This window comes from Carcharodon carcharias, chromosome 1 (genome assembly GCF_017639515.1).
Source record: "Carcharodon carcharias isolate sCarCar2 chromosome 1, sCarCar2.pri, whole genome shotgun sequence".
In the NCBI taxonomy this organism is placed as follows: domain Eukaryota; kingdom Metazoa; phylum Chordata; class Chondrichthyes; order Lamniformes; family Lamnidae; genus Carcharodon; species Carcharodon carcharias.
In genome coordinates this window covers 59,407,027-59,427,792 of record NC_054467.1, presented here as the reverse complement: position 1 = coordinate 59,427,792, position 20,766 = coordinate 59,407,027, and the positions used below count along the sequence as shown (strand labels likewise).

General features: G+C 45.6%; 1 protein-coding gene across 1 annotated transcript in view; it reads left to right on the top strand.

Moving 5' to 3' along the window:
* The window catches only part of frem3 (Fras1 related extracellular matrix 3), a 417,152-nt gene that overhangs the window by 369,368 nt on the left and 27,018 nt on the right, over window positions 1-20,766 (top strand). Inside the window, exons 12-16 of the mRNA XM_041178465.1 lie at window positions 1,770-1,900; window positions 10,778-10,936; window positions 11,298-11,601; window positions 17,426-17,557; window positions 20,389-20,720. Of these exons, the coding sequence (XP_041034399.1) occupies window positions 1,770-1,900; window positions 10,778-10,936; window positions 11,298-11,601; window positions 17,426-17,557; window positions 20,389-20,720 (1,058 nt within the window). The remainder of the gene's footprint in view (window positions 1-1,769; window positions 1,901-10,777; window positions 10,937-11,297; window positions 11,602-17,425; window positions 17,558-20,388; window positions 20,721-20,766) is intronic.

Sequence of the window (20,766 nt, the reverse complement as noted above, 5' to 3'; positions counted from 1 at the left end):
TTAATCTTCTGCACATCTCTTATCCAATAAACACACAGACATTGAAAAACCAGTTCAAGGAATGATAAACTTATTACAAACTAATCAATCAAACAAAGTTAGCTGCACCATCCAAGTTGTGCAGACAACCCACCAAGGGCTGAATACACTAATCAGTCTTGGAGCTCAGCCAATATTGAAGCCATCTGATAAAACAAGTGTCTGGTCATCTGTTCAGTCTACTTTTGTTGAGATGGTTAGCAGAATGCCTCATCATGAATGTTTGGCTGAGCTCTAAGAATGGCTAATGGGCTCAACCTGGTAGGGGATTGTTTGCACATCAGCAAAGGGGACTGCTAGCTTTATTAGATACTTTTATTAGCTTGTAATATGCTTATCTTTCTTTGAAATGTTTCTTCTTTGTTTGTTTATTTGGATAAGATTAAGTGATCTTGAGAGGATTAAATTTTCTTCAATGGGACATTCACTGCCTCTGTTTGATTGACTGTTTTATGAAAATGTAAGAGGGCAAGTGTTCTTCAAGGTGACTTTTGAATTATTGATTCTTTTTGTTTATTTCATGAATATTTCAAAAGATTTGCCAGTGTTATTATATGGCTCATTTGCTCTATACCTAGTAGATACTGGAAGGGCACTTCAAAGCAGTTGTCAGGACATTAAATTAATGTGAAAATCAAGCCGTAGAACAGCCAACATACTTTAATGTCTGATTCTCCATACTGCAGAATGCAGAAGAGGACTTTCTCCACTGGAAAAAGAATTCTGATGTATCTGAACCATTACACAGTGCTGGAAAATTTAATGGTCTCTTACTTTTTAAGGACAAAGCCCAATGATCAATCACTGTATTGAAAATACACTTAAAGTCATACAAAACATTAAACACATACTTATATACTTTTTAAAAATCACATTATCATACACCATCTGAATGCCTTTTAAATTTATCTGCCAAAAGGTCCCAGACTCCAGCGTAGAGTCCCCAGTGGTTCACAACTCCTCTAGGAGCCGTGAACCACACATCCTGCAAAAGTCAGCCTGGCTTAATCAAAATTGAGAGGGGGGTTTCTGAAATGCCCACCCCCACAATGGAGGCAGCAAGGAATGCTGCATGCAGACACGCTACACACACCCTATCCCATACTGGCAAAATTTGCCAGGAACGGGAATAGGGGCAGGAATCCCAGATTGGGTCCAGACCACTATTTTTAAATCCCTTCTGCCTACGTTCAGAGAGTATGGAATGAGCTACCATCTGATGTGGTAAATGCGGGCTCACGCTTAAGTTTTAAGAATAAATTAGATAGATACATGGATGGGAGAAATGGCCTGTTTTCTGTGCTGTAGTGTTCAATGGTTCTTTGGTTCTGACACAATGGATGTATGAAAATCCAGCCCCCAATTCGATATTTCTCTAAAAGAAACTCCGGGCATCCGCAGCATTTTGTTTTTGTTTTACATATATTTCTACATATATTGCCAATAATTTGTATGCAAAACCTAAACTTGTTCCAATTTTACAAATATTAATTGAATTTTGTAGCTGTAAGTGAGGCGGTAACTATAGATGGTCTGAATTAACATCAAAAGCAGTTCCACTTTCTTAAAGGGCTCAATAAACAGTGCCACCATGGACTGATCGGACCTTTTCAGAGCAATCATTCTTTCATAAACATTAATGCAGACCAGTATCGGATCTAAAGACTAGATGGTATCACCAATCTAATACGGAGAAGCTGATTTTGTTTTTCATGTGGCTTTTATTTCAGATATCGAGTTTAAGGAAGGGGAAACTGAACATTTTATAGAGATAGAAGTTGTGTATGATGGAGAGCGGGAAATGAGAGAAGCTTTTACTGTTCACTTGAAGCCTGATGAGAACATGGTGGCTGAAACACAGGTAATGGCTCGTCCCACTGCTGCTGATGGCTGGGCTTCTGCACAGTGGGCTTGACAAATCTTCCTGTGAGTCTGTGTCTCTGCTCAGTTTTTGTCTACAGTTTTGAAGTTCATACATATGGCTCTGTGCACAATATTACTGGAAAATAATTAATCCTATGCAAGTAATTTTTTTTTGCAAACCATGCTTTGGTTTAAAAATCAATCAAGTTTAAGTCAAGGGGAAGAAACTTGCCCTTGTCGGGTGGACTTGGCGGGGGTGGGCAGGTGCGGTCGGGAAACTGACCGCTGCCCATGTTCGGGGCCAATTAAGACCTGCCCAGCGTGAAACGCATGCGGCAGCACTCAGCACTGCCTGTGGGGCAAGTGCGAGTGGGGCAATGCGAACTTCATGAGTACGTGCTTGCAAATCTCCTTGAGGCACAGGTATGTCTGAGGGAGATAAACAGATTTTTTTTAAAAATGAAGATTTTATAATTATTATAAAACATGCCCCCTCATGTGACTCTCACATGAGCAGGGACATGTTATTAATTAAATTTTAAGTTTTTTAATTTTATTTTTATTTGCTTTTGGAAACCTCATCCCGCCCATGGATGAGGTTTCCAAAAATGTGCAAAGGCTGCTTGGCCTTTTTGCCTGTCTGCCAACCGTAAGGTTGGATGGGCAGCAAAATATTTCTTTTAATTAACTTCTTAGTTGCCTTAATAGGACTTTTAATTGTCGGCAGGCATGTTGTTGACTCCGGCGTGCACCCGCTGACTGAAATATTGCGCAATGACGTTGGAACACTCACACGACCACATCGCGCATCATTTTATGCTCAGTCGGGACAGGCCTGTGCCCACCTGCCGGTCTAAAAATTTTGCCCAAGGGGTTGGTAAGATTATGGGTTTCCGTCCAGTGCCTGGATGGAGTTGACAAAATCATGACTGAGAAATTTGATTGCGCAGCATGCATTTTCTGGTCGTTATCAGACTTACTGAGGCCTCAGTATGGCAGGAAGGAGGCAGGCACACATTCCCAGCCAGAAGTGCACCATCCGCCATACTGAGAAATGGTGAAAAAAATTCCTTTTGTAGTGCCTGTGCCTGGAAAATGCATTGGGCCTTTGGTACCTGCAAAAGTGAGCACACACAAATTTCTAAGCCCTGACTTTAATTTGGTAAGCCTTGTTCGACAAAGGAAGACCTTGCTTTGATTTCCAATTTTGAAGTTCACAGGGTATGAGAGATATATTTTGGGTAACCTGTCTCGAACTCTCCCTGCTTCACTGCCCTGCAGCCCTTGGAGACCCTGTGTCTGATAAGCGAAACGCCGCACATTAGTTTTGTCACAAAAACGTTCAAGTTTAATATCACTTGTGTGAATTTATCAAAGTGTTGAGTCATTAATTATCTGGCATAAGTTAAAAGTCCTGTAATGAAGTAAAATCTGCTGTATTGACATTCTATCAGTCTACTTTTTATTGTTAATTGTTTGTAGTTTATCGACCAAGTCACATGGTCTGACGTAAGCACTTGTAATTTCCACGAGGACTCTCCCAGTTGCTCACTGTATCTTCAATGGAAGATCAGGGGAAAACGGTTTAGATTGTTTCTGGGGATTGTGCCCACCTTCTCGCGAAGTTACAGTGGGAGGTCGGGGAGCGTTCCCTGGAATTTCTACTTATAAGCCTGAATTTTTCCTTTGTTGGACGCACACGATCGGAGGGCCCGAGAGCGGTGGTGAAACAGGCCCCTGACTGAGATTGGCCCCTGACCACGAGTTCATGCTGGCTGCCCAATAAATGGCCGGCCAGCGTGAAACATCCGCTAAAAAGCTCAGCGCTGCCACAGTGGGGGTGGGAAGAGGCTGGGTGCCGACATCACCATGGGCCCAGGTGAATGCTTTGCGAGAGCTCCCTGAAGGCAGACAGCTGCCTCAGGGAGCTGCAGACCTGCAAACAATAAAATAAAGCTCTAAGCCAGAATTGTTCTGTTGTTGTACATGGGCAGGCCCCGCACACTCGCACGTAAAGTGACGCGCAGTGATGTCGGGCGAGTGTTCCGATGTCACTGCGCACCATCGCGATATTTCATTGGTTGGGTGCGCAATGATCTCCAATGCATACCCGCCATTAATTAACGGGCCAATTAAGGCCCTTGAGGCACCAATTGATGTCAATTTTTCAGCACCCGTGTGATCTTCGGGTCAATGGGCAGGCAGATAGGACACATTTGTATAAACCTCATCCACAGGCGGGATAAGAGGGGTCACTGGGGTCGCGAATGTGCTCTGTCAAATATTGATGTTTCAGAGTTACTGATAACTTGCCTGCGTGATCTGCGATACTTCAAAACACATACCAGCCGCTTGGTCTGGACTCACAACCTTCAGGTTAGCACTCTGCACTGAGGAGTTTTTTTGGGGACCTGCAGGTCTCAGGGAGCCTTCCCTTTGCCTGGGAATGGAAGCTGAACTCTCCACTGGAGGCACCTCCTCTGAGGAGAAAGGAGGGCCAGAAGGGGGAGGAGGCCAGGAGTTCACATTCAGCCTCCAGGGGAACCACCTTTGGGAGGCCAGGCGCAGGCACAAGGGGTGCGGGGCCAAGAGGTAGTCCAAGGCGGAAGGGGCTGCAGACGACACCACTATCCTGCTGCCAGGGTTTACAGGCAGTGAAGAAGCTACCTCAATATGTCTGAGGTGCAGTGCCAAAGGAGGCTCCATCTCTCAAGAGAGACAGTCAACTATATCTGTCAGATGATAGGCCCTGAGATCTCCGTGAGCTATGTGGGTGGACTCCCCATGCCAGCAGCTCTAAAGGTCACAGCTGCCCTCAACTTCTATGCCACTGGCTCCTTCCAGGGGTCGGTGGGTGATCTTTGCGATGTCTCCCAATCAGCTGTCCACACTTGTGTCAAGCAGGTTACAGACGCTCTGTTCAGGCGTGCATTGACCTTCAACCACTACCATTGAGACCAGGCAAGCCAGATACAGCGAGCCAGAGGCTTCGCGGCAATTGCTGGCTTCCCCCGCATCCGGGGTGCAATAGACTGCACACATGTGGCCATCAAAGCACCAGCAGGTGAGTCCGGTGCCTTTGTCAACAGGAAGGGTTTCTACTCCATGAACATGCAGATAGTGTGTGACCACAGGATGCTGATTCTACAAGTCTGTGCAAGGTACCCAGGCAGCTCCCACGATGCCCACATCCTCAGACACTCCCAGGTGCTGGGGCTCTTCCGTGCTCCAGTCCGGCTGGATGGATGGCTGCTGGGTGACAAGGGCTATCCCCTCAGAAGGTGGCTCATGACGCCTCTCCGCCATCCAAGAACAGAGGCTGAGCAGTGGTACAATAGGAGCTATACCTCCACAAGGGCTGTGGTGGACAGAGCCATTGGTCTCAAGATGCATTTCCGATGCCTGGACCGCTCAGGGGGTGCACTCCAGTACGCCCCAGATTGTGTCTTGGTAATAGTGGTTGTATGCTGCGCTCTCCACAATCTTGCGCTGGAAAGGGGGGATGCAGTGGATGATGAAGATGTAGACGCATTGGCTGCGGATGCACACAATAAGTCCAGCAGTGAGTCCAAGTATGAGCACGCGCAGGGAAATGCTGAGGGGTAGATGCTGACCTGGGCATGCTCCGGGGGGGCAAGGACACCCGGGAGGCTTTAATCCAATGAACCTTCAGCTGGCACACCACATATGGACCTCCAACACAAGCCTGAGCCTCATTGCACTAGTGATAAACCCATGGTGTGCCTAGGGTGCCTTATGTTTACGTTTTCGGGTGCTATGCCTTTGTGCTGCCCCCTCGCTCGGACTGGTATCTGAGCCAGCCTGCTCACTCTGCTGTCCTGTTGGCCTCGATGACCTTGGTGGCTGTCCTCTGGCCTGCGGAGCCTGTGCTGGCCCTGCCTGGGAGGGAGTGGCCAGTTCCACAGCTGGCATCTCCCCAGTTGTTGCAGCCTCACCGGATGAAACAGTCACTGGCAGTGGGGTGGAGGAGCTGTTGCCCTCGTCCGGAGCGCCCTAAGAGGAGCCCGCAGAGATGACAGGCAGCTGCTGCGCTGATGTGAGGTCGCTTTGGACCTCCCTGCTCACTATGGGCACTGAGCTGGGATACTTGGTGGCCAAACCATCTCCCACACTGGCACTGACCTGCTGAGGTCAATTCCGCTGTGAGGGCTTGCAGGTCCGACCGCAACCCCAGGAAGCCCTGATTGTTCTCCTGGAGGAGCCTCTCCACGAGAGTCACCCCCACTCACTCCATGGAGGGCACATGGCGCTCGGCCATGAGACTCATTACATTGGTGATCCGCGTGGACTACTCCAACACAGGCACCATGCAATGCATTGCCTCATGTATCTCCGCCAGATCCTCCCGCACACCCAGCTGCACTTCCAGCGTTTGCTGCCTTGCAGACGACTCCAGAGGCACATCATCAGCCACCGATTGAGCATGTACCTGGTGCCCTGCAGTCCTCCGACTGCTGGTGCCATGGACACTGTCTGTCTCTGCCAGCTCCTCCAGCGACTGTGAAGTGCCCTCACCGCTGTGCCCTGGGCACTAGTTGATGATCTAATTCCCACCGAAGTGCTAGTATCTGCGCTGGTGCCTACCTGGCAGAGATGGTGTGACGCTGGTGAGTCTGAGACTTCAGTGCCCTCTGGTGTGAGAAGGGGCCCTGCTGCTCCTCCTTCTGGCCCTGCTCCTCAGGGCAGCATCTGTGGAGAGAGAAACAGAGTTAACATTTTGAGCCCTTCTGAAGAAGAGTCATATGGACTCGAAACATTAACTCTGTTTCTCTCTCCACAGATGCTGCCAGACCTGTTGGGTTTTTCCAGCATTTCCTGTTTTTATCTCAGATTTCCAGCTTCCGCAGTATTTTGCTTTCATCTGTAGGTGTGCTGTACTTGGGTTTCCAGAAGGCATCTGATAAGATCTCACATCAAAGGTAACTACACCAAATAAGACCTCATCATGTAGGGGGTAACATAATAACATGATGCCGAGATGGATCGTTCACTCAGCACTTATGGCTGAAGGTTGTAGCAAATACATCAGCCTTATCTTTCACACTCAGGTATCCTTCATAATTGGGGATGGGGACATTTGTGGAGCCTCCTCCTCCAGTGAGTTGTTTAATTGTCCATCACCATTCACAACTGAATGTGGCAGGACTGCAGAGCTTAGATTTGATCTGTTGGGTTTGGGATCGCTTACCTCTGTCTATCACTTGCTGCTTCTGCTGTTTGGCACACAAATAGTCCTGTGTATTAGCTTCACCAGGTTGACACTTCATTTTTAGGTATGCTTGTTGCTGATCCTGGCATGCCCTCCTGCACTCTTCATTGAACCAAGGCTGATGGCAATGGTAGAGTTAGGGATATGCCAGGACATGAGGTTATAGGTTGGGTTTGAGTACAATTCTGGATAGCCAGTCTTGAATTGCCAAATCTATCCCATTTAGCAGGGTGGTAGTGCCACACAACACAATGGAGGGTTTCCTCAATGTGGAGGCAGGACTTAGTCTCCGTAATGACTGCAGTGGTCACTCCTACCGATACTGTCATGGACAGATGCATCTGCGGCAGACAGGTTGGCGAGGATGAGATCAAGTATATTTTTCCTTCTTGTTGGTTCCCTCACCACCTGCTGCAGACCCAGCCAAGCAGCTATGTCATTTAGGACTTGGCCAGCTTGTTCAGTAGCAGTGCTAGCGAGCCACTCTTGGTGATGGAATTTGAAGCCCCACCCAGAGTACATTCTGTGCCCTAGCCACCCTCAGTGCTTCCTGCAAGTGGTGTTCAACATGTAGGAGCACTGATTCACCAGCTAAGGGAGGGCAGTACATGGTAATCAGCAGGAGGTTTCCTTGTCATAAGATCATAAGACCATAAGACATAGGAGCAGAAGTTAGGCCATTTGGCCCATCAAGTCTGCTTCGCTATTCAATCATGGCTGATAAGTTTCTCAACCCCATTCTCCCACCTTCGCCCCGTAACCTTTGATCCCCTTACCAATCAAAAATGTATCTATCTTGGTCTTAAATACACTCAATGACCTGGTCTCCACAGCCTTCTGTGGCAAAGAATTCCATAGATTCATCACTTTCTGGCTAAAGAAGTTTCTCCTCATCTCTGTTCTAAAAGGTCTTCCCTTTACTCTGAGGCTGTGCCCTCGGGTCCTAGACGCTCCTACTAATGGAACATTTTCCCCACGTCCACTCTATCCAGGCCTTCAGTATTCTGTAAGTTTCAATCAAATCCCCCCTCATCCATCTAAACTCCATCGAGGATAAACTCGGAGTCCTTAAATGCTCCTCATATGTTAAGCCTTTCATTCCTGGGATCTTTCTCATGAACCTCCTCTGGACCCTCTCCAGGGCCAGCACATCCTTCTTGAGATACGGGGCCCAAAATTGCTCACAATATTCTAAATGTGGTCTGACCAGAGCCTTATAAAGCCTCAGAAACACATCCCTGCTTTTATATTCTAGTCCTCTCGAAATGAATGCCAACATTGCATTTGCCTTCCTAACTACCAACTCAACCTGCAAGTTAACCTTAAGAGAATCCTGGACTGGGACTCGCATGTCCCTTTGCACTCCAGATTTCTGAATTCTCTCCCCGTTTAGAAAATAGTCTATGCCTCTATTCTTCCTACCAAAGTGCATGACCTCACGCTTACCCACGTTGTATTCCATCTGCCACTTCTTTGCCCATTCTCCTAACCTGTCTAAATCCTTCTGCAGCCTCCCCGCCTCCTCAATACTACCTGTCCCTCCACCTATCTTTGTATCATCTGCAAACTTAGCCAGATTGCCTTCACTTCCTTCATCTAGATCATTAATGTATAAAGTGAAAAGTTGTGGTCCCAACACTGACCCCTGCGGAACTCCACTAGTCACCAGCCGCCATCCTGAGAAGGACCCCCTTATCTCCACTCTCTGCTTCCTGCCAGCCAGCCAATCTTCTATCCATGCTTGTACCGTGCCTCTAACACCATGGGCTCTTATCTTACTGAGCTGCCTCCTGCGCGGCATCTTGTCAAAGGCCTTCTGGAGGTCCAAGTGGATAACATCCATTGGCTCTCCTTTGTCTAACCTACTCATTACCTCCTCAAAGAATTCTAACAGATTTGTCAGGCATGACCTCCCCTTGATGAAACCATGCTGACTTTCCCCTATTTTACCATGAACTTCCAAGTATTTTGAAATCTCATCCTTAATAATGGACTGTAAAATCTTACCAACGACCCAGGTCAGGCTAATCGGCCTGTAATTTCCCATCTTTTGTCTCACTCCCTTCTTAAACAGGGGGGTTACATTAGTGATTTTCCAGTCCTCTGGGACCCTCCCTGACTCCAGTGATTCCTGAAAGATCACCACTAACGCCTCCACTATCTCTTCAGCTATCTCCTTCAGAACTCTGGGGTGTAATCCATCTGGTCTAGGTGATTTATCCACCTTCAGACCTTTCAGTTTTCCTAGCACCTTCTCCTTGGTAATGGCCACCATACTTACCTCTGCCCCCCCGACTCTCTTGAACTTTGGGGATGTGCCGCCAGCTCTACTATCACCCAGGGCTGGTGATGGTGGCGCCTAGGACATTATCTGTAAGGTATGATTCTGTGAGGATGGCTATGTCAGCCTGTGAGACAGTTCTCTCACAATTTTGGCACTAACCCCCAGATGATAATAAGGAGGATTTTGCAAGATCGACAAGGCTGAGATTGCTGTTGTCGTTTCCAATGCCCAGGTCGATGCCAAGTGGTCCGGTTTCATTCCTTTTTTGTGACTTTGTAGCGGTTTGAGTGGCTTGCTACGCCATTTCAGAGGGCATTTTAAGAGTCAACCACGTTGCTGTGGGTCTGGAGTCATGTGTAGGCCAGACCAGGTAAGGACGACAGATTTCCTTCTCTAGAGTGAACCAGATGGGTTTTTACCAAATGGTCATCATCAGGCTTTTAATTGAATTAAAATTCTGCCATCTGGCATGGCAGGATTTGAACCCAGGCCCCCAGAGAATCACCCTGGTTTGCTGGAGTACTAATCTAGCAACAGTACCACTACGCCATCACCTGCCCATAATGACTGCCCTCGTTTTCTACACAGATGGGTATCGGTGGCCATTTTGCATTGACACCACCTCCTTGCTATGTATGGACAATTTTTGCAGCTTTTTTGTGCTTTATTTTATTATTTTCAGGTCTGCAGCTCCCTGAAGCTGCTGCCTGCCTTCAGGGAGCTCCCTTGCAGGGCCAACCTGCGCCCGCAGTGACATTGTCGCCCATCCTCTTCCCACCCCCACCCCGGCAGCACTGAGCTTCTCGGCGCGTGATTTTTGCTGGCTCCCCATTACTTGGCCAGGCGGCATGAAATCACAGCTGGGGGCCAATTGCGGTCGGGGGCCCATTTCCCGACTGCTCCCTTGCCCGCTGATCACGTGCACCCGACAAAGGAAAACTTCAGGCCTTTGACTTTGTGAGAAATGCTGAGCACAGTATGATTTTTCTCTGTGCGATTATATGTGTAAGTTAATTTAATGTTCATCAGCCTGAAGACATATTCAGTTTGTTAAACTAATGTTAAAATACTTTCTGACAACGGTATCTTTTTATTTCATTTGATGATTTTATCAGCGTTCTATCCTGATTCCAAAAATCATTAAAATGATGCTGTGAAGTTTCCTGTAACCACCTTGTGATTGTTATTCCTTTTAGTGACCAAAATGATGTGGTGTATTTGAAAGTAAAGGATTCCATTGTTCTAGTTTTACTGAGTCTGTGCTCCAACTGCCTAGAGAAAACATTTCAATCAGAGTCTGATGTTCATTTATTATATATAGGTGACTGTGCCTGTGTTTTATTTATTTCCCACTCATTTAGATGAGCAAAGCTATTGTGTACATTGAAGAAATGGACAGTGTGGCCGATGTCACCTTCCCAGCTGTCCCACAGGTTGTCTCACTCCTGACGTACGATGACACTGCCAAAGCAAAAGAAGCTCCCAATCCACCAGCCGGCTACCCCGCAGTCTGCGTTACGGTAAGAACTATTTTATAAAAAATTGTTTTTAATATCATAAATGATCATTATTATTGAGAATAATATAAAGAAATTAAATTAGAAAATGTAGCTTTTCTGTGAGTTTGTGCTGCTTTAACAGTTAAACACCCAGCAGGCATCAGATTTTATCACCACACAATCTACTTGTTATTTTCCCAATGACCTATTCCACACAGCTCCCTGGGCACTAGAGCGGATGGCTAGCCTGCATTCAAGCATTCCAACAATGCTATAGTACAACTGGCTGCTAGAAGATGTCCCCTGCCACCTTCTAATACTCTGAGTTTTTAATTTGATGCTGTTTAGTCATAGAGATTACATTTTATCTTTCCTTCTGCAGGCTTGCAATCCAAAGTATTCAGACTATGATAAGACTGGGTCAATCTGTTCGGCTGAGAATATTAATGACACTTTGACCCAATACCGTTGGCTTGTCAGTGCTCCCACTGGCCAGGATGGAGTGACCAGCCCCATGCGTGAAGTGGATTCCAACACATTCTTCACCAGCACCAAGCTCATCACCTTAGATTCTATCTACTTCCAGGCAGGCTCCAGGGTGCAGTGTGCTGCCAGAGCTTTCACTGCCACTGGTGACGCAGGTCTGGAGCTTCTCAGTCCCATCAGTACAATCAGCAAGGAAGATGGTAAGCAGGCAGGTCAACATAACAAGATTTGAAAGTTTCATTTAACATCTTTTGCCAACTCTCCCCATGTTTCCTTCTTTAAAAAATATGCTAATTTAAAAATATTTTTCTTCTTCTCCATGTTTCCTGGTTCATTGCTCTTGAACCTCAGCCAAATGGGCATTCCCCATGTGTGAGTGTTAGCAAACTATTTGCCCATGGGCGAAGTGGGGTATCACAGCTCAATTTGACTGCCCCTTTATCCATTGCTCACACATGCAAACTTTCCATTGGGGAATTTATCCCTGGCACTTTGACCAATATTTACTCCTTAATCAACAACAAAAAGCTGATTATCTGGCCATCATCAGATTGCTATTTGTGCAAGTTTCATGTATGCAAATTGGCTGCTGCGTTTCTTCCATAGCATCAGTGACTACACTTCAAAAGTACTTCATTGGCTATAAAGTGCTTTGGGACACCCCAAAATCTGTCTTTTTGTTTTAGGGGTCACTGAAGACAATTGCAATTCTGCTGAGATCAACTAATTCAGTGCTGAACATGTTAGAATCTGGTCTGTCACTTCACCAACTGGGACACTGGCAGAGTTTTTTCCTTGCAGATGACTGCCTTGAACTATTGTTATACCATTTAGTAGGGAGATGATAGTGTAGTGGTAATATCACTAGACTAGTAATCCAGAGGTCTGGGTTAATGTCATAGAGATATGGGTTCAAATCTCACCAGGACAGTTTGTGGAATTTGAATTAAGTTAACAAATCTAGAATTGAAAGCAAGTCTCAATAACGATGACCATGAAACTATCCTTGATTATTGTAAAAAAGCTTCACTAATGTTCTTTAGGGAAGGAAGTCTGCTGCTGCCTTGGTCTGGTTACTCCAGACCCACAGCAATGTGGTTAACTCTTAATTGCCCTCTGAAATGGCCTAGTAGGACAACTAGGGATGGGTAACAAATGATAGAATTTTTTAAAAAATGGTTAGAGGGGGATGTGGGTGGGGCACAAACAAATCAGGTCCAGGTATTAATTGTGTTGCTTTGTTGGTGAGCTCTGAGCAGGAGGAAGACCTGCAGGTCTTTTTTCCTTTTTACTTGTCTGACCCTGTCCCTGTCCCGTGACAGTTGAACTCACTCCATTGGAAAAGAGCGTAAAAGCTGGTCAAAACTGATAATTAAGTTAACTTGTGTAGTCAATATTGCATTGTTCTAGCACTTGGACCAGCGAGCCTCCATAATGCTACAACTTTGAGTTTGCAGCACTTTTGGAGGAATTTGCAGAATTGGCAGAATCTCTAACAAAATGATGTGACTGGCCATTTTCAGCTGCTTGCTGCATTTCGTCAGAAGTTCCACTGATTTCCAAATGTAGAATCCCCACAGAAATTCCATACCTTTTTGTAAAAGTCACTGTTCGAATAACAGTGTTTCAAAACACAAAACAAAAACAGAATTACCTGGAAAAACTCAGCAGGTCTGGCAGCATCGGCAGAGAAGAAAAGAGTTGACGTTTCTGTCGAAGGGTCATGAGGACTCGAAACGTCAACTCTTTTCTTCTCCGCCGATGCTGCCAGACCTGCTGAGTTTTTCCAGGTAATTCTGTTTTTGTTTTGGATTTCCAGCATCCGCAGTTTTTTTGTTTTTATTTTTGTTTTTATTTCAAAACACAAAGTTGAACTTAAGATCAGTGAAAAGTAATTCTGAAAAAGAATTGTCACCCAGCTTTTGAATTCATCCTCCATGCCTTTCTTTTAAGCTGACAAATAATGCAGCACTTACTAACTTAAACTTTATCCATCATTGTGTTTGACAAATGTACCATGCATAGCTGATGTTACATGAAACAAACAGCAGGGGGAAGAGTTTCATGTGTTAATGCATTCGTTCAAGTATTATGCATTACTGTGGCATCGTTACAGTAACTTGGTTTTTATACTTATCACAAGTCTCATATGAATAGCTCCTGCTTTAAAATCTTATTGGTCACAGGAAATCAGTATTCTGAAGACTGTGGCGAAAAAGACAGAGTTAACGTTCTGAGTCCATATGACTCTTCTTCAGAGCTAAAGAAAAGTAAAATTCTGGTGAAATTTATAGTGTTTAAGGGGGGTGGAGCAGGTGAAGCTGGATAGGAGGCCAGCAATAGGTGGAGGCAAAGGAGAGATTGACAAAAATGTCATAAACACAAGGACAAAGGGGGTGTTAATGGTATTGGTAAGGGCTAAAGGAGGTGCTGATAGTGGCATTAAGGTAAGAAAGCAGAATGTGATAATAGCAGGATAAGGGTAGACACTCTGAAAAGAACAACATGAACAAGTAACAGATGGCCCTTGTGGGGGTAGGGGAGGGACGGTAGTGGGAAAAAATATTGAAAATAGGATAAAAGATGGGGATAAAACAATGAATAAAAATGAAAATAAAAATAAAAATAAGTGGATAAAAAATAAAAATGAATATGAGAAAAAGGGGATAAAAAAGGGTTGAGGATGGAGGAGGGAGTTCATGGGCAGAAGTTGTTGAACTCACTGTTAAGTCCGGAAGGCTGTAAAGTGCTTAGTCGGAAGATGAGGTGCTGTTCCTCCAGTTTGCATTGAGCTTCACTGGAACATTGCAGCAGGCCAAGGACGGACGTGTGGGCATGAGAGCAGGGTGGAGTGTTAAGATGGCAAGCGACAGGGAGGTCTGGGTTATGCTTGTAGGCAGACCGAAGGTGTTCCGCAAAGTGGTCACTCAGTCTGCGTTTGGTCTCTCCAATGTAGAGGAGACTGCATTGGGAGCAGTGAATGCAGTAGACTAAATTGAGGGAAGTGCAAGAGAAGCTTCACCTGAAAGGAGTGTTTGGGCCCTTGGGCAGTGAGGAGGGAGGAGATAAAGGGGCAGGTGTTGCACCCTCTGCGATTGCATGGGGTGGTGCCATGGGAGGGGATGAGATGTTAGGGGTGATGGAGGAGTGGACCAGGGTGTCCCGGAGGGAACGATCCCTGTGGAATGCCGACAGGGGTGGTGAGGGGAAGATGTGTTTAGTGTTGGCGTCATGCTGGAGTTAATGGAAATGGCAGAGGATGATCCTTTGAATGCGGAGGCTGGTGGGGTGAAAAATGAGGACAAGGGGGACTTTATCAAGGTTCTGGGAGGGAGGGGAAGGTGTGAGAGCAGAGGCACAGGAGATGGGCCGGACACGGTTGAGGGCCCTGTCAACCACCATGGGTGGGAAACCTCGGTTAAGGAAGAAGGAGGACATGTCAGAGGAACTGTTTTTGAAGGTAGCATCATCAGAACAGATGCGACGGAGGCGAAGGAACTGAGAAAATGGGATGGAGTCCTTACAGGAAGCGGGGTGTGAGGAGCGGCAGTCGAGGGGGTTGTGGGAGTCGGTAGGCTTGTAATAGATACTGGTGGACAGCCTATCACCAGAAATTGAGACAGACAGGTCAAGGAAGGGAAGTGTTGGAGATGGACCATGTGAAGGTGATGGAAATTAGAAGCAAAACTGATACATTTTCTCAGGTCCAGACAACGGCATGACATGGCACCGAAACAGTCATCGATGTACTGGAGAAAGAGTTGTGACAGGGGGCCTGAGTAGGACTGGAACAAGGAATGCTTCACACACCCCATAAAGAGACTGGCAGAACTGGGACCCATGTGGGTACCCATAGCTACACCTAAGACAAGTTTAAGGAGAAATTGTTCACTGAGACAACAAGTTCAGCGAGACGGAGGAGAGTGGTGGTGGATGGGGATTGTTCGGGCCTCTGTTCATGGAAGAAGCCGGGAGCCCTCAGACCATCCCGGTGGAAGATGGAGGTGTAGAGGGATTGGACATCCATGATGAAGAGGAGGCGGTTAGGGCCAGGGAACTGGAAATTGTTGATGTGATGTAGGGCATCAGAGGAGTCGCAGACGTAGGTAGGAAGGGACTGGACAAGGGGAGAGAGAATGGAGTCAAGATAGGAAGAAATGAGATCCATGGGGCAGGAACAGGTTGACATGATCGGTCCTGTTTGTGGATTTTGGGAAGGAGGTAGAAGCGGGTTGTCCGAGATTGGGAGACTATGAGGTTGGAAGCTGTGGAGGGAAGACCTCCAGAGGAGATGAGGTCAGTGACAGTTCTGGAAACAATGGCCTGATGTTCATTGGTGGGGTCGTGGTCCAGGGGGAGGTAGGAGGAAATGTCTGAGAGTTGGCGTTCAGCCTCTGTGAGGTAGAGGTCAGTATGCCAGACAACAACAGCACCACCCTTGTCAGCAGGTTTGATAACAAAGTCAGGGTTGGACCTGAGAGAACGGAGTGCGGCAAGTTCAGAAGGAGACAGGTTAGAGTGGGTGAGAGGAGCAGAGAAATTGAGACGGCCGATGTCACGCCAACAGTTCTCACTGAAAAGATCAAGAGCAGGTAAGAGGCCAGAGGGAGGGTCCAGGTGGAGGGAGAATACTGAAAGTGGGTGAAAGGATCCGTTGAATGGGGGGACGACTCCTGCCCAAAAAAGAAGTGAGCATGGAGATGAAGGCAGCGGAAGAAGAGTTCAGCATCGTGCTGAGCCCGGAATGCATTAAGATGGGGGTATAAGGGTATGAAACTGAGTCCTTTGCTGAGTACAGAACATTCAGCATCATAGAGAGGAAGGTCAGGGGGTATGGTGAATACATGACAAGGGCTGGGATTAGAAGAAGGGATGGGGTCAGAGGGATAGGAAGGGGTGGAGGTTCTGGGATGGGCGTTGGTATCAATGAGTTGTTGGAGCTTGCATTCCTTAGCACCTGAAAGAAAGAGACAACGTTTCTTGTTAAGACGTCGAATGAGACGAAGAATAAAATGAAACTGGGGGCAAGGACAGCTTTGAGATAGGGTGAATTTGTGCTGCTGGAGGGAGAGGTCGAGTGTGTTAATATGGCGGCACTTGGCACTGAGTGTGGACTTCAGGATGTGACGAGAACAGCAGTCCGAGGAGCATATTCATTTTAATTATTTTATTTTTATTTTTATCCACTTATTTTTAATTTTATTTATTTTCATTTTTATTCATTGTTTTATCCCCTCCTTTTATCCTATTTTCGATCTTTTTTCCCACCACCTTCCCCTCCCACCACCCCACTCCCACAAGGGCCATCTGTCACTTGTTCATATTGTTCCTTCCAGAGTGCTTACCCTTGTCTGGCTATTACCACATTCTGCTTTCCATCCTTAATGCAACCATCAGCACCTCCTTTAGCCAGTACCACCACCATTAACACCCCCTTTGTCCTTTTGTTCATGACATCTCTGGCAATCTCTCCTTAGCCCCCACCTATCACTGGCCTTCTATCCAGCATCACCTGCTCCACCCCCCTTAAACACTATAAATTTCACCACGTTTCCACTTCTCTTTAGCTATGAAGAAGAGTCATACGGACTCGAAACGTTAACTCTGTCATTCTCTGCACAGATGCTGTCAGACCCGCTGGGATGTTCCAGCATTTTTTTGCTTTTGCTTCAGATTTCCAGCATCCGCAGTATTTTGCCTTTATCTTTCTGAAGACTGTGTTGATTAAAAAAAGAATTCTACTCTTATAAATTATTTTTGAATCCTGATTCTCTGAGTTAAGAAGTTCTGAAAATCCATTTGTATAATAAAATTAGCAATAATTATTACACAACACCAAGACAAAAATTGTTTCTACACTGCTTTTCCCTTACTATCCATCAATTCCAACAGTGGAGAAGTGGTGCTGTTGGTCACCATACTTTAAACAGTATCTCAAGGCTTGCTGGTTCAATGATGCTATTCATGAGGAAAGGTGGTTTATGTGATTATAGCTGGAAATTTCCACATGGTTCTTGTTTCCAGGTCTTTGCCAGCCACGTGTTCCAGGAGCAGTTGGCGCGGAGCCTTTCTCTGCAAAGTTGCGTTACACTGGTTCAGACGACCCTGACCATCCAAACCTTATCAAGCTCACTGTGACAATGCCTCACATGGATGGTAACTGTATCTTTACTGTTATGTTTGTCCAATGTCCTTTTCCACCATCTCCTCTTCTCATTGCTTTTGATGTCTTTAGCATCAGCCTTGCCAGCTCCTGAACCGTTGGTATTTTATGTGAATAACAAAAAGTCAGCACAAAAACAGAATTACCTGGAAAAACTCAGCAGACCTGTTGAGTTTTTCCAGGTAATTCTGTTTTTGTTTTGGATTTCCAGCATCGGCAGTTTTTTTATTTTTAACACAAAGTCAGCAACTGTTTAAAAAAGATACATCGACTTATAGTTTATTTTTATTTTCATATTTAGTGAGGAACAAGTAAAGGGCCAGGGCTCATAGTACAGTTAAGCCAAGGCTAAAACAGTAAAAAGGAAGATGCAGTAAATGACAATAGAGTGATTAGCTGGCACTAAGCTAGGTTTTAAAAGAAAGGAGGAAAGCCCTGATGCATTCAGGCTTTCTGCAGCTTTGAGATCTTGGAAAAGATTGGCTTTAACAATGTCAGGAAAAAGAAGGTGAAGGGTGGCACATTTCAAGCTTAGAATGAACATAAGAGTAAACTTTAGAGGACCATTGGTATTATCAAAAAAATACAGAGCGAGAGGAAGCTGACAATAGAGAACGGGATGGAAATTCAGCTTGGGCAGTTTTACAAAACAAGCAGAATGCCCTTGCCACCCTCTATACACCCGCTAGACATGCAGTCCCATTGATTCCACTGCTACAGGTGGATTTCTACATGGAGAGAAGTTGGACACAGGAGGCCTCAGTCTGCCAATAAATGTTGATGAATCATGACACTAGTACATAAACACATCCCTGCAACCTAGGACAGCTGATGGTCAATAATAAAAATGGATAACACAGCAGACCTGTTGACATCAAAAATAGAAGAAATGGATTAACTTTTGGAGCGCAGTTTGCTGATGCAGAAAGTAATCTTAGGACTCAAGAATTTATTGTGAACAATGCTGTCAACCACCCTTCTGCCAAATTACTCTCTCTGCTATTTTAAATCGATTATTGCCTTCAGTAAGTTAGCAGAGGGAGGGATTTGCTATGAATGCACTAACTGTGCGATGGTATTATTCAGGCAGAGATGATGCCCAGTGAAACAAGCATGTTGAGAATGTAATGACACTCGTGGCTCAGGCCACAGTTTGTGATGTTGATGAACAACTCATAATTAATAAAGATTTGCATCATCACAAAAGAGATTAGTCTTGATTATAATAAACAGCCAATTTTACATGAACTCACTATGGGCAGAACTTTGCCCTCATCAGGGAAGCGTGGCGGGCGGCCCCGGGAGCGGCCGGGAAACTGACTGCCGCCCGCGATTAAGCCGTGACTGTGGTTTCATGCTGGCGGGCCAGTTAACGGCCAGCCAGTGTGAAGCATGTGCTGCAGCGCACAGCGCTGCCGGGGTGGGGCGGGTGGAGTGCGAGCAATGAAGTTCGCACATGTGCGTGGGCAAGCGCAGTAAAAGTTCCCTGAGGCACAGAGCTGTCTGAGGGAGCTGAAGATTTTTATCAATAAAAATAAAGGTTTTAAACATAATGAAAATATGTCCCCTCATGTGACTCTATCACATGTTAAAAATGAGTGTAAAAGGTTTTTTTTTAATCACTGGTCGAAACCTCATCCCGCCCATAGATGAGGTTTCGCCAATAATATGCAAAGGCTGCTCGGTCTTTTTGCTCGCCCACCAACCGGACGTTTGGATAGGCAGCGAAAAATTCAAATCAACTAGCTGCTTAAGAGCCTTAATAGGCACGCCGAATGAAAAATTTCTGGCCTATATCTGTCCAGCTATTCAACTTCTTCATGTCTATTGACTTCCCTTCACAATGGTTTGCTCAGTTTAGAATTGAGATTTGTGCAGTCCCTTATTTTTTTCATGCTACGCTGGTAGTGCATTCGAGGTCTCCAAGTGAAATAATGAAAGGGCATTTGGAAATGTATCCAAGGAAATACTGGCATTGGAACTCAAGGAGGCTGTGCCAGACAGTAATGATTTACAAGATAGCAAATTACCAAAATCGGGGAAAAAGCTGATGACAAGTAGAGATGGAGGCTGGAGTTTCCAACTCTGTGCTCACCAGCCCACGGCTTTCCTGTTTGTTAAAATGAATGCAGACTTGTGGAAGACCACAGCCTGAAATGCCATCTGGGAGATAAAAAGATAGGATTCTGCCCTCTTTGAAATGAAGCCACAGAGATTCCAGAAGTAGTTTATTAGCAGGTTATAAAGCTCAAGGGTTTTAGTGTAATCCATCAGGCATGTAATACTGTAGTCTGAATTAGCCAAATCAAAATATCCAACTGTTTGGCAGCTGAGCTTTCCCTCTGACATTGGTTCCTTTTACAGGTCGAGTAGCCTTTATACAAAACTCTCAGACCGATTGCATTTTGGATTTCGGATAATTTCAGCTTTCGAATAACACATATAAACTTACGTTACTATAGCCTAAGCCTAGGATAGCTATAGATTAAAGTAAATAAAATGGCTGGAAAAGCAAAGTGTATCACTGAATAATAAATACAGGGTACCTGGAATAAGTTTCTTTTTGACATGTTCACCAGAAAACTCACAAGGTAAACTGGGCAGACAAGCAAGTCGACTTCCCGTGCTGAAGGTTGTTGAGGTTCAAAAAGAATGCGGTTTTTGGATGTGTTTGGTTTTTGGGTTTACGAACAAAGGATGCTTGACCTGTACTTCAAAGTGTAGATTTTGCCAAGATATTTGCTGCAAATCCATGTGTAATCCATGTGCAGTTAGAATGATCTGTTCTGTAGCATGTGCTAACTGATTGTCTTTTAATTTACAGGCATGCTCCCTGTCATCTCATCTAGGCCACTGTCCAACTTCGAGTTGACCTTAAGCCCAGATGGCACCCGGGTTGGTAACCATAAATGTTCCAATCTTTTGGATCATAATGAAGTCTCCACTCGTTATGGCTTCATTAATGATGCCACAAAGAACCCTGAGGTGATTGGAGAAACATCTCCATATCAGTACAACACTGCTTTGCGTTCGGCTAGTACTCTTCGATTCTACCGTAACCTCAATCTTGAAGCATGTCTCTGGGCATTCACAAGCTACTATGACATGTCTGAACTTCTGACTGAGTGTGGAGGCACCATCGGCACTGATGGACAGGTAAAATGGATTGTCTTTTAGGTGATTTGTTCAAACCCATATAAAA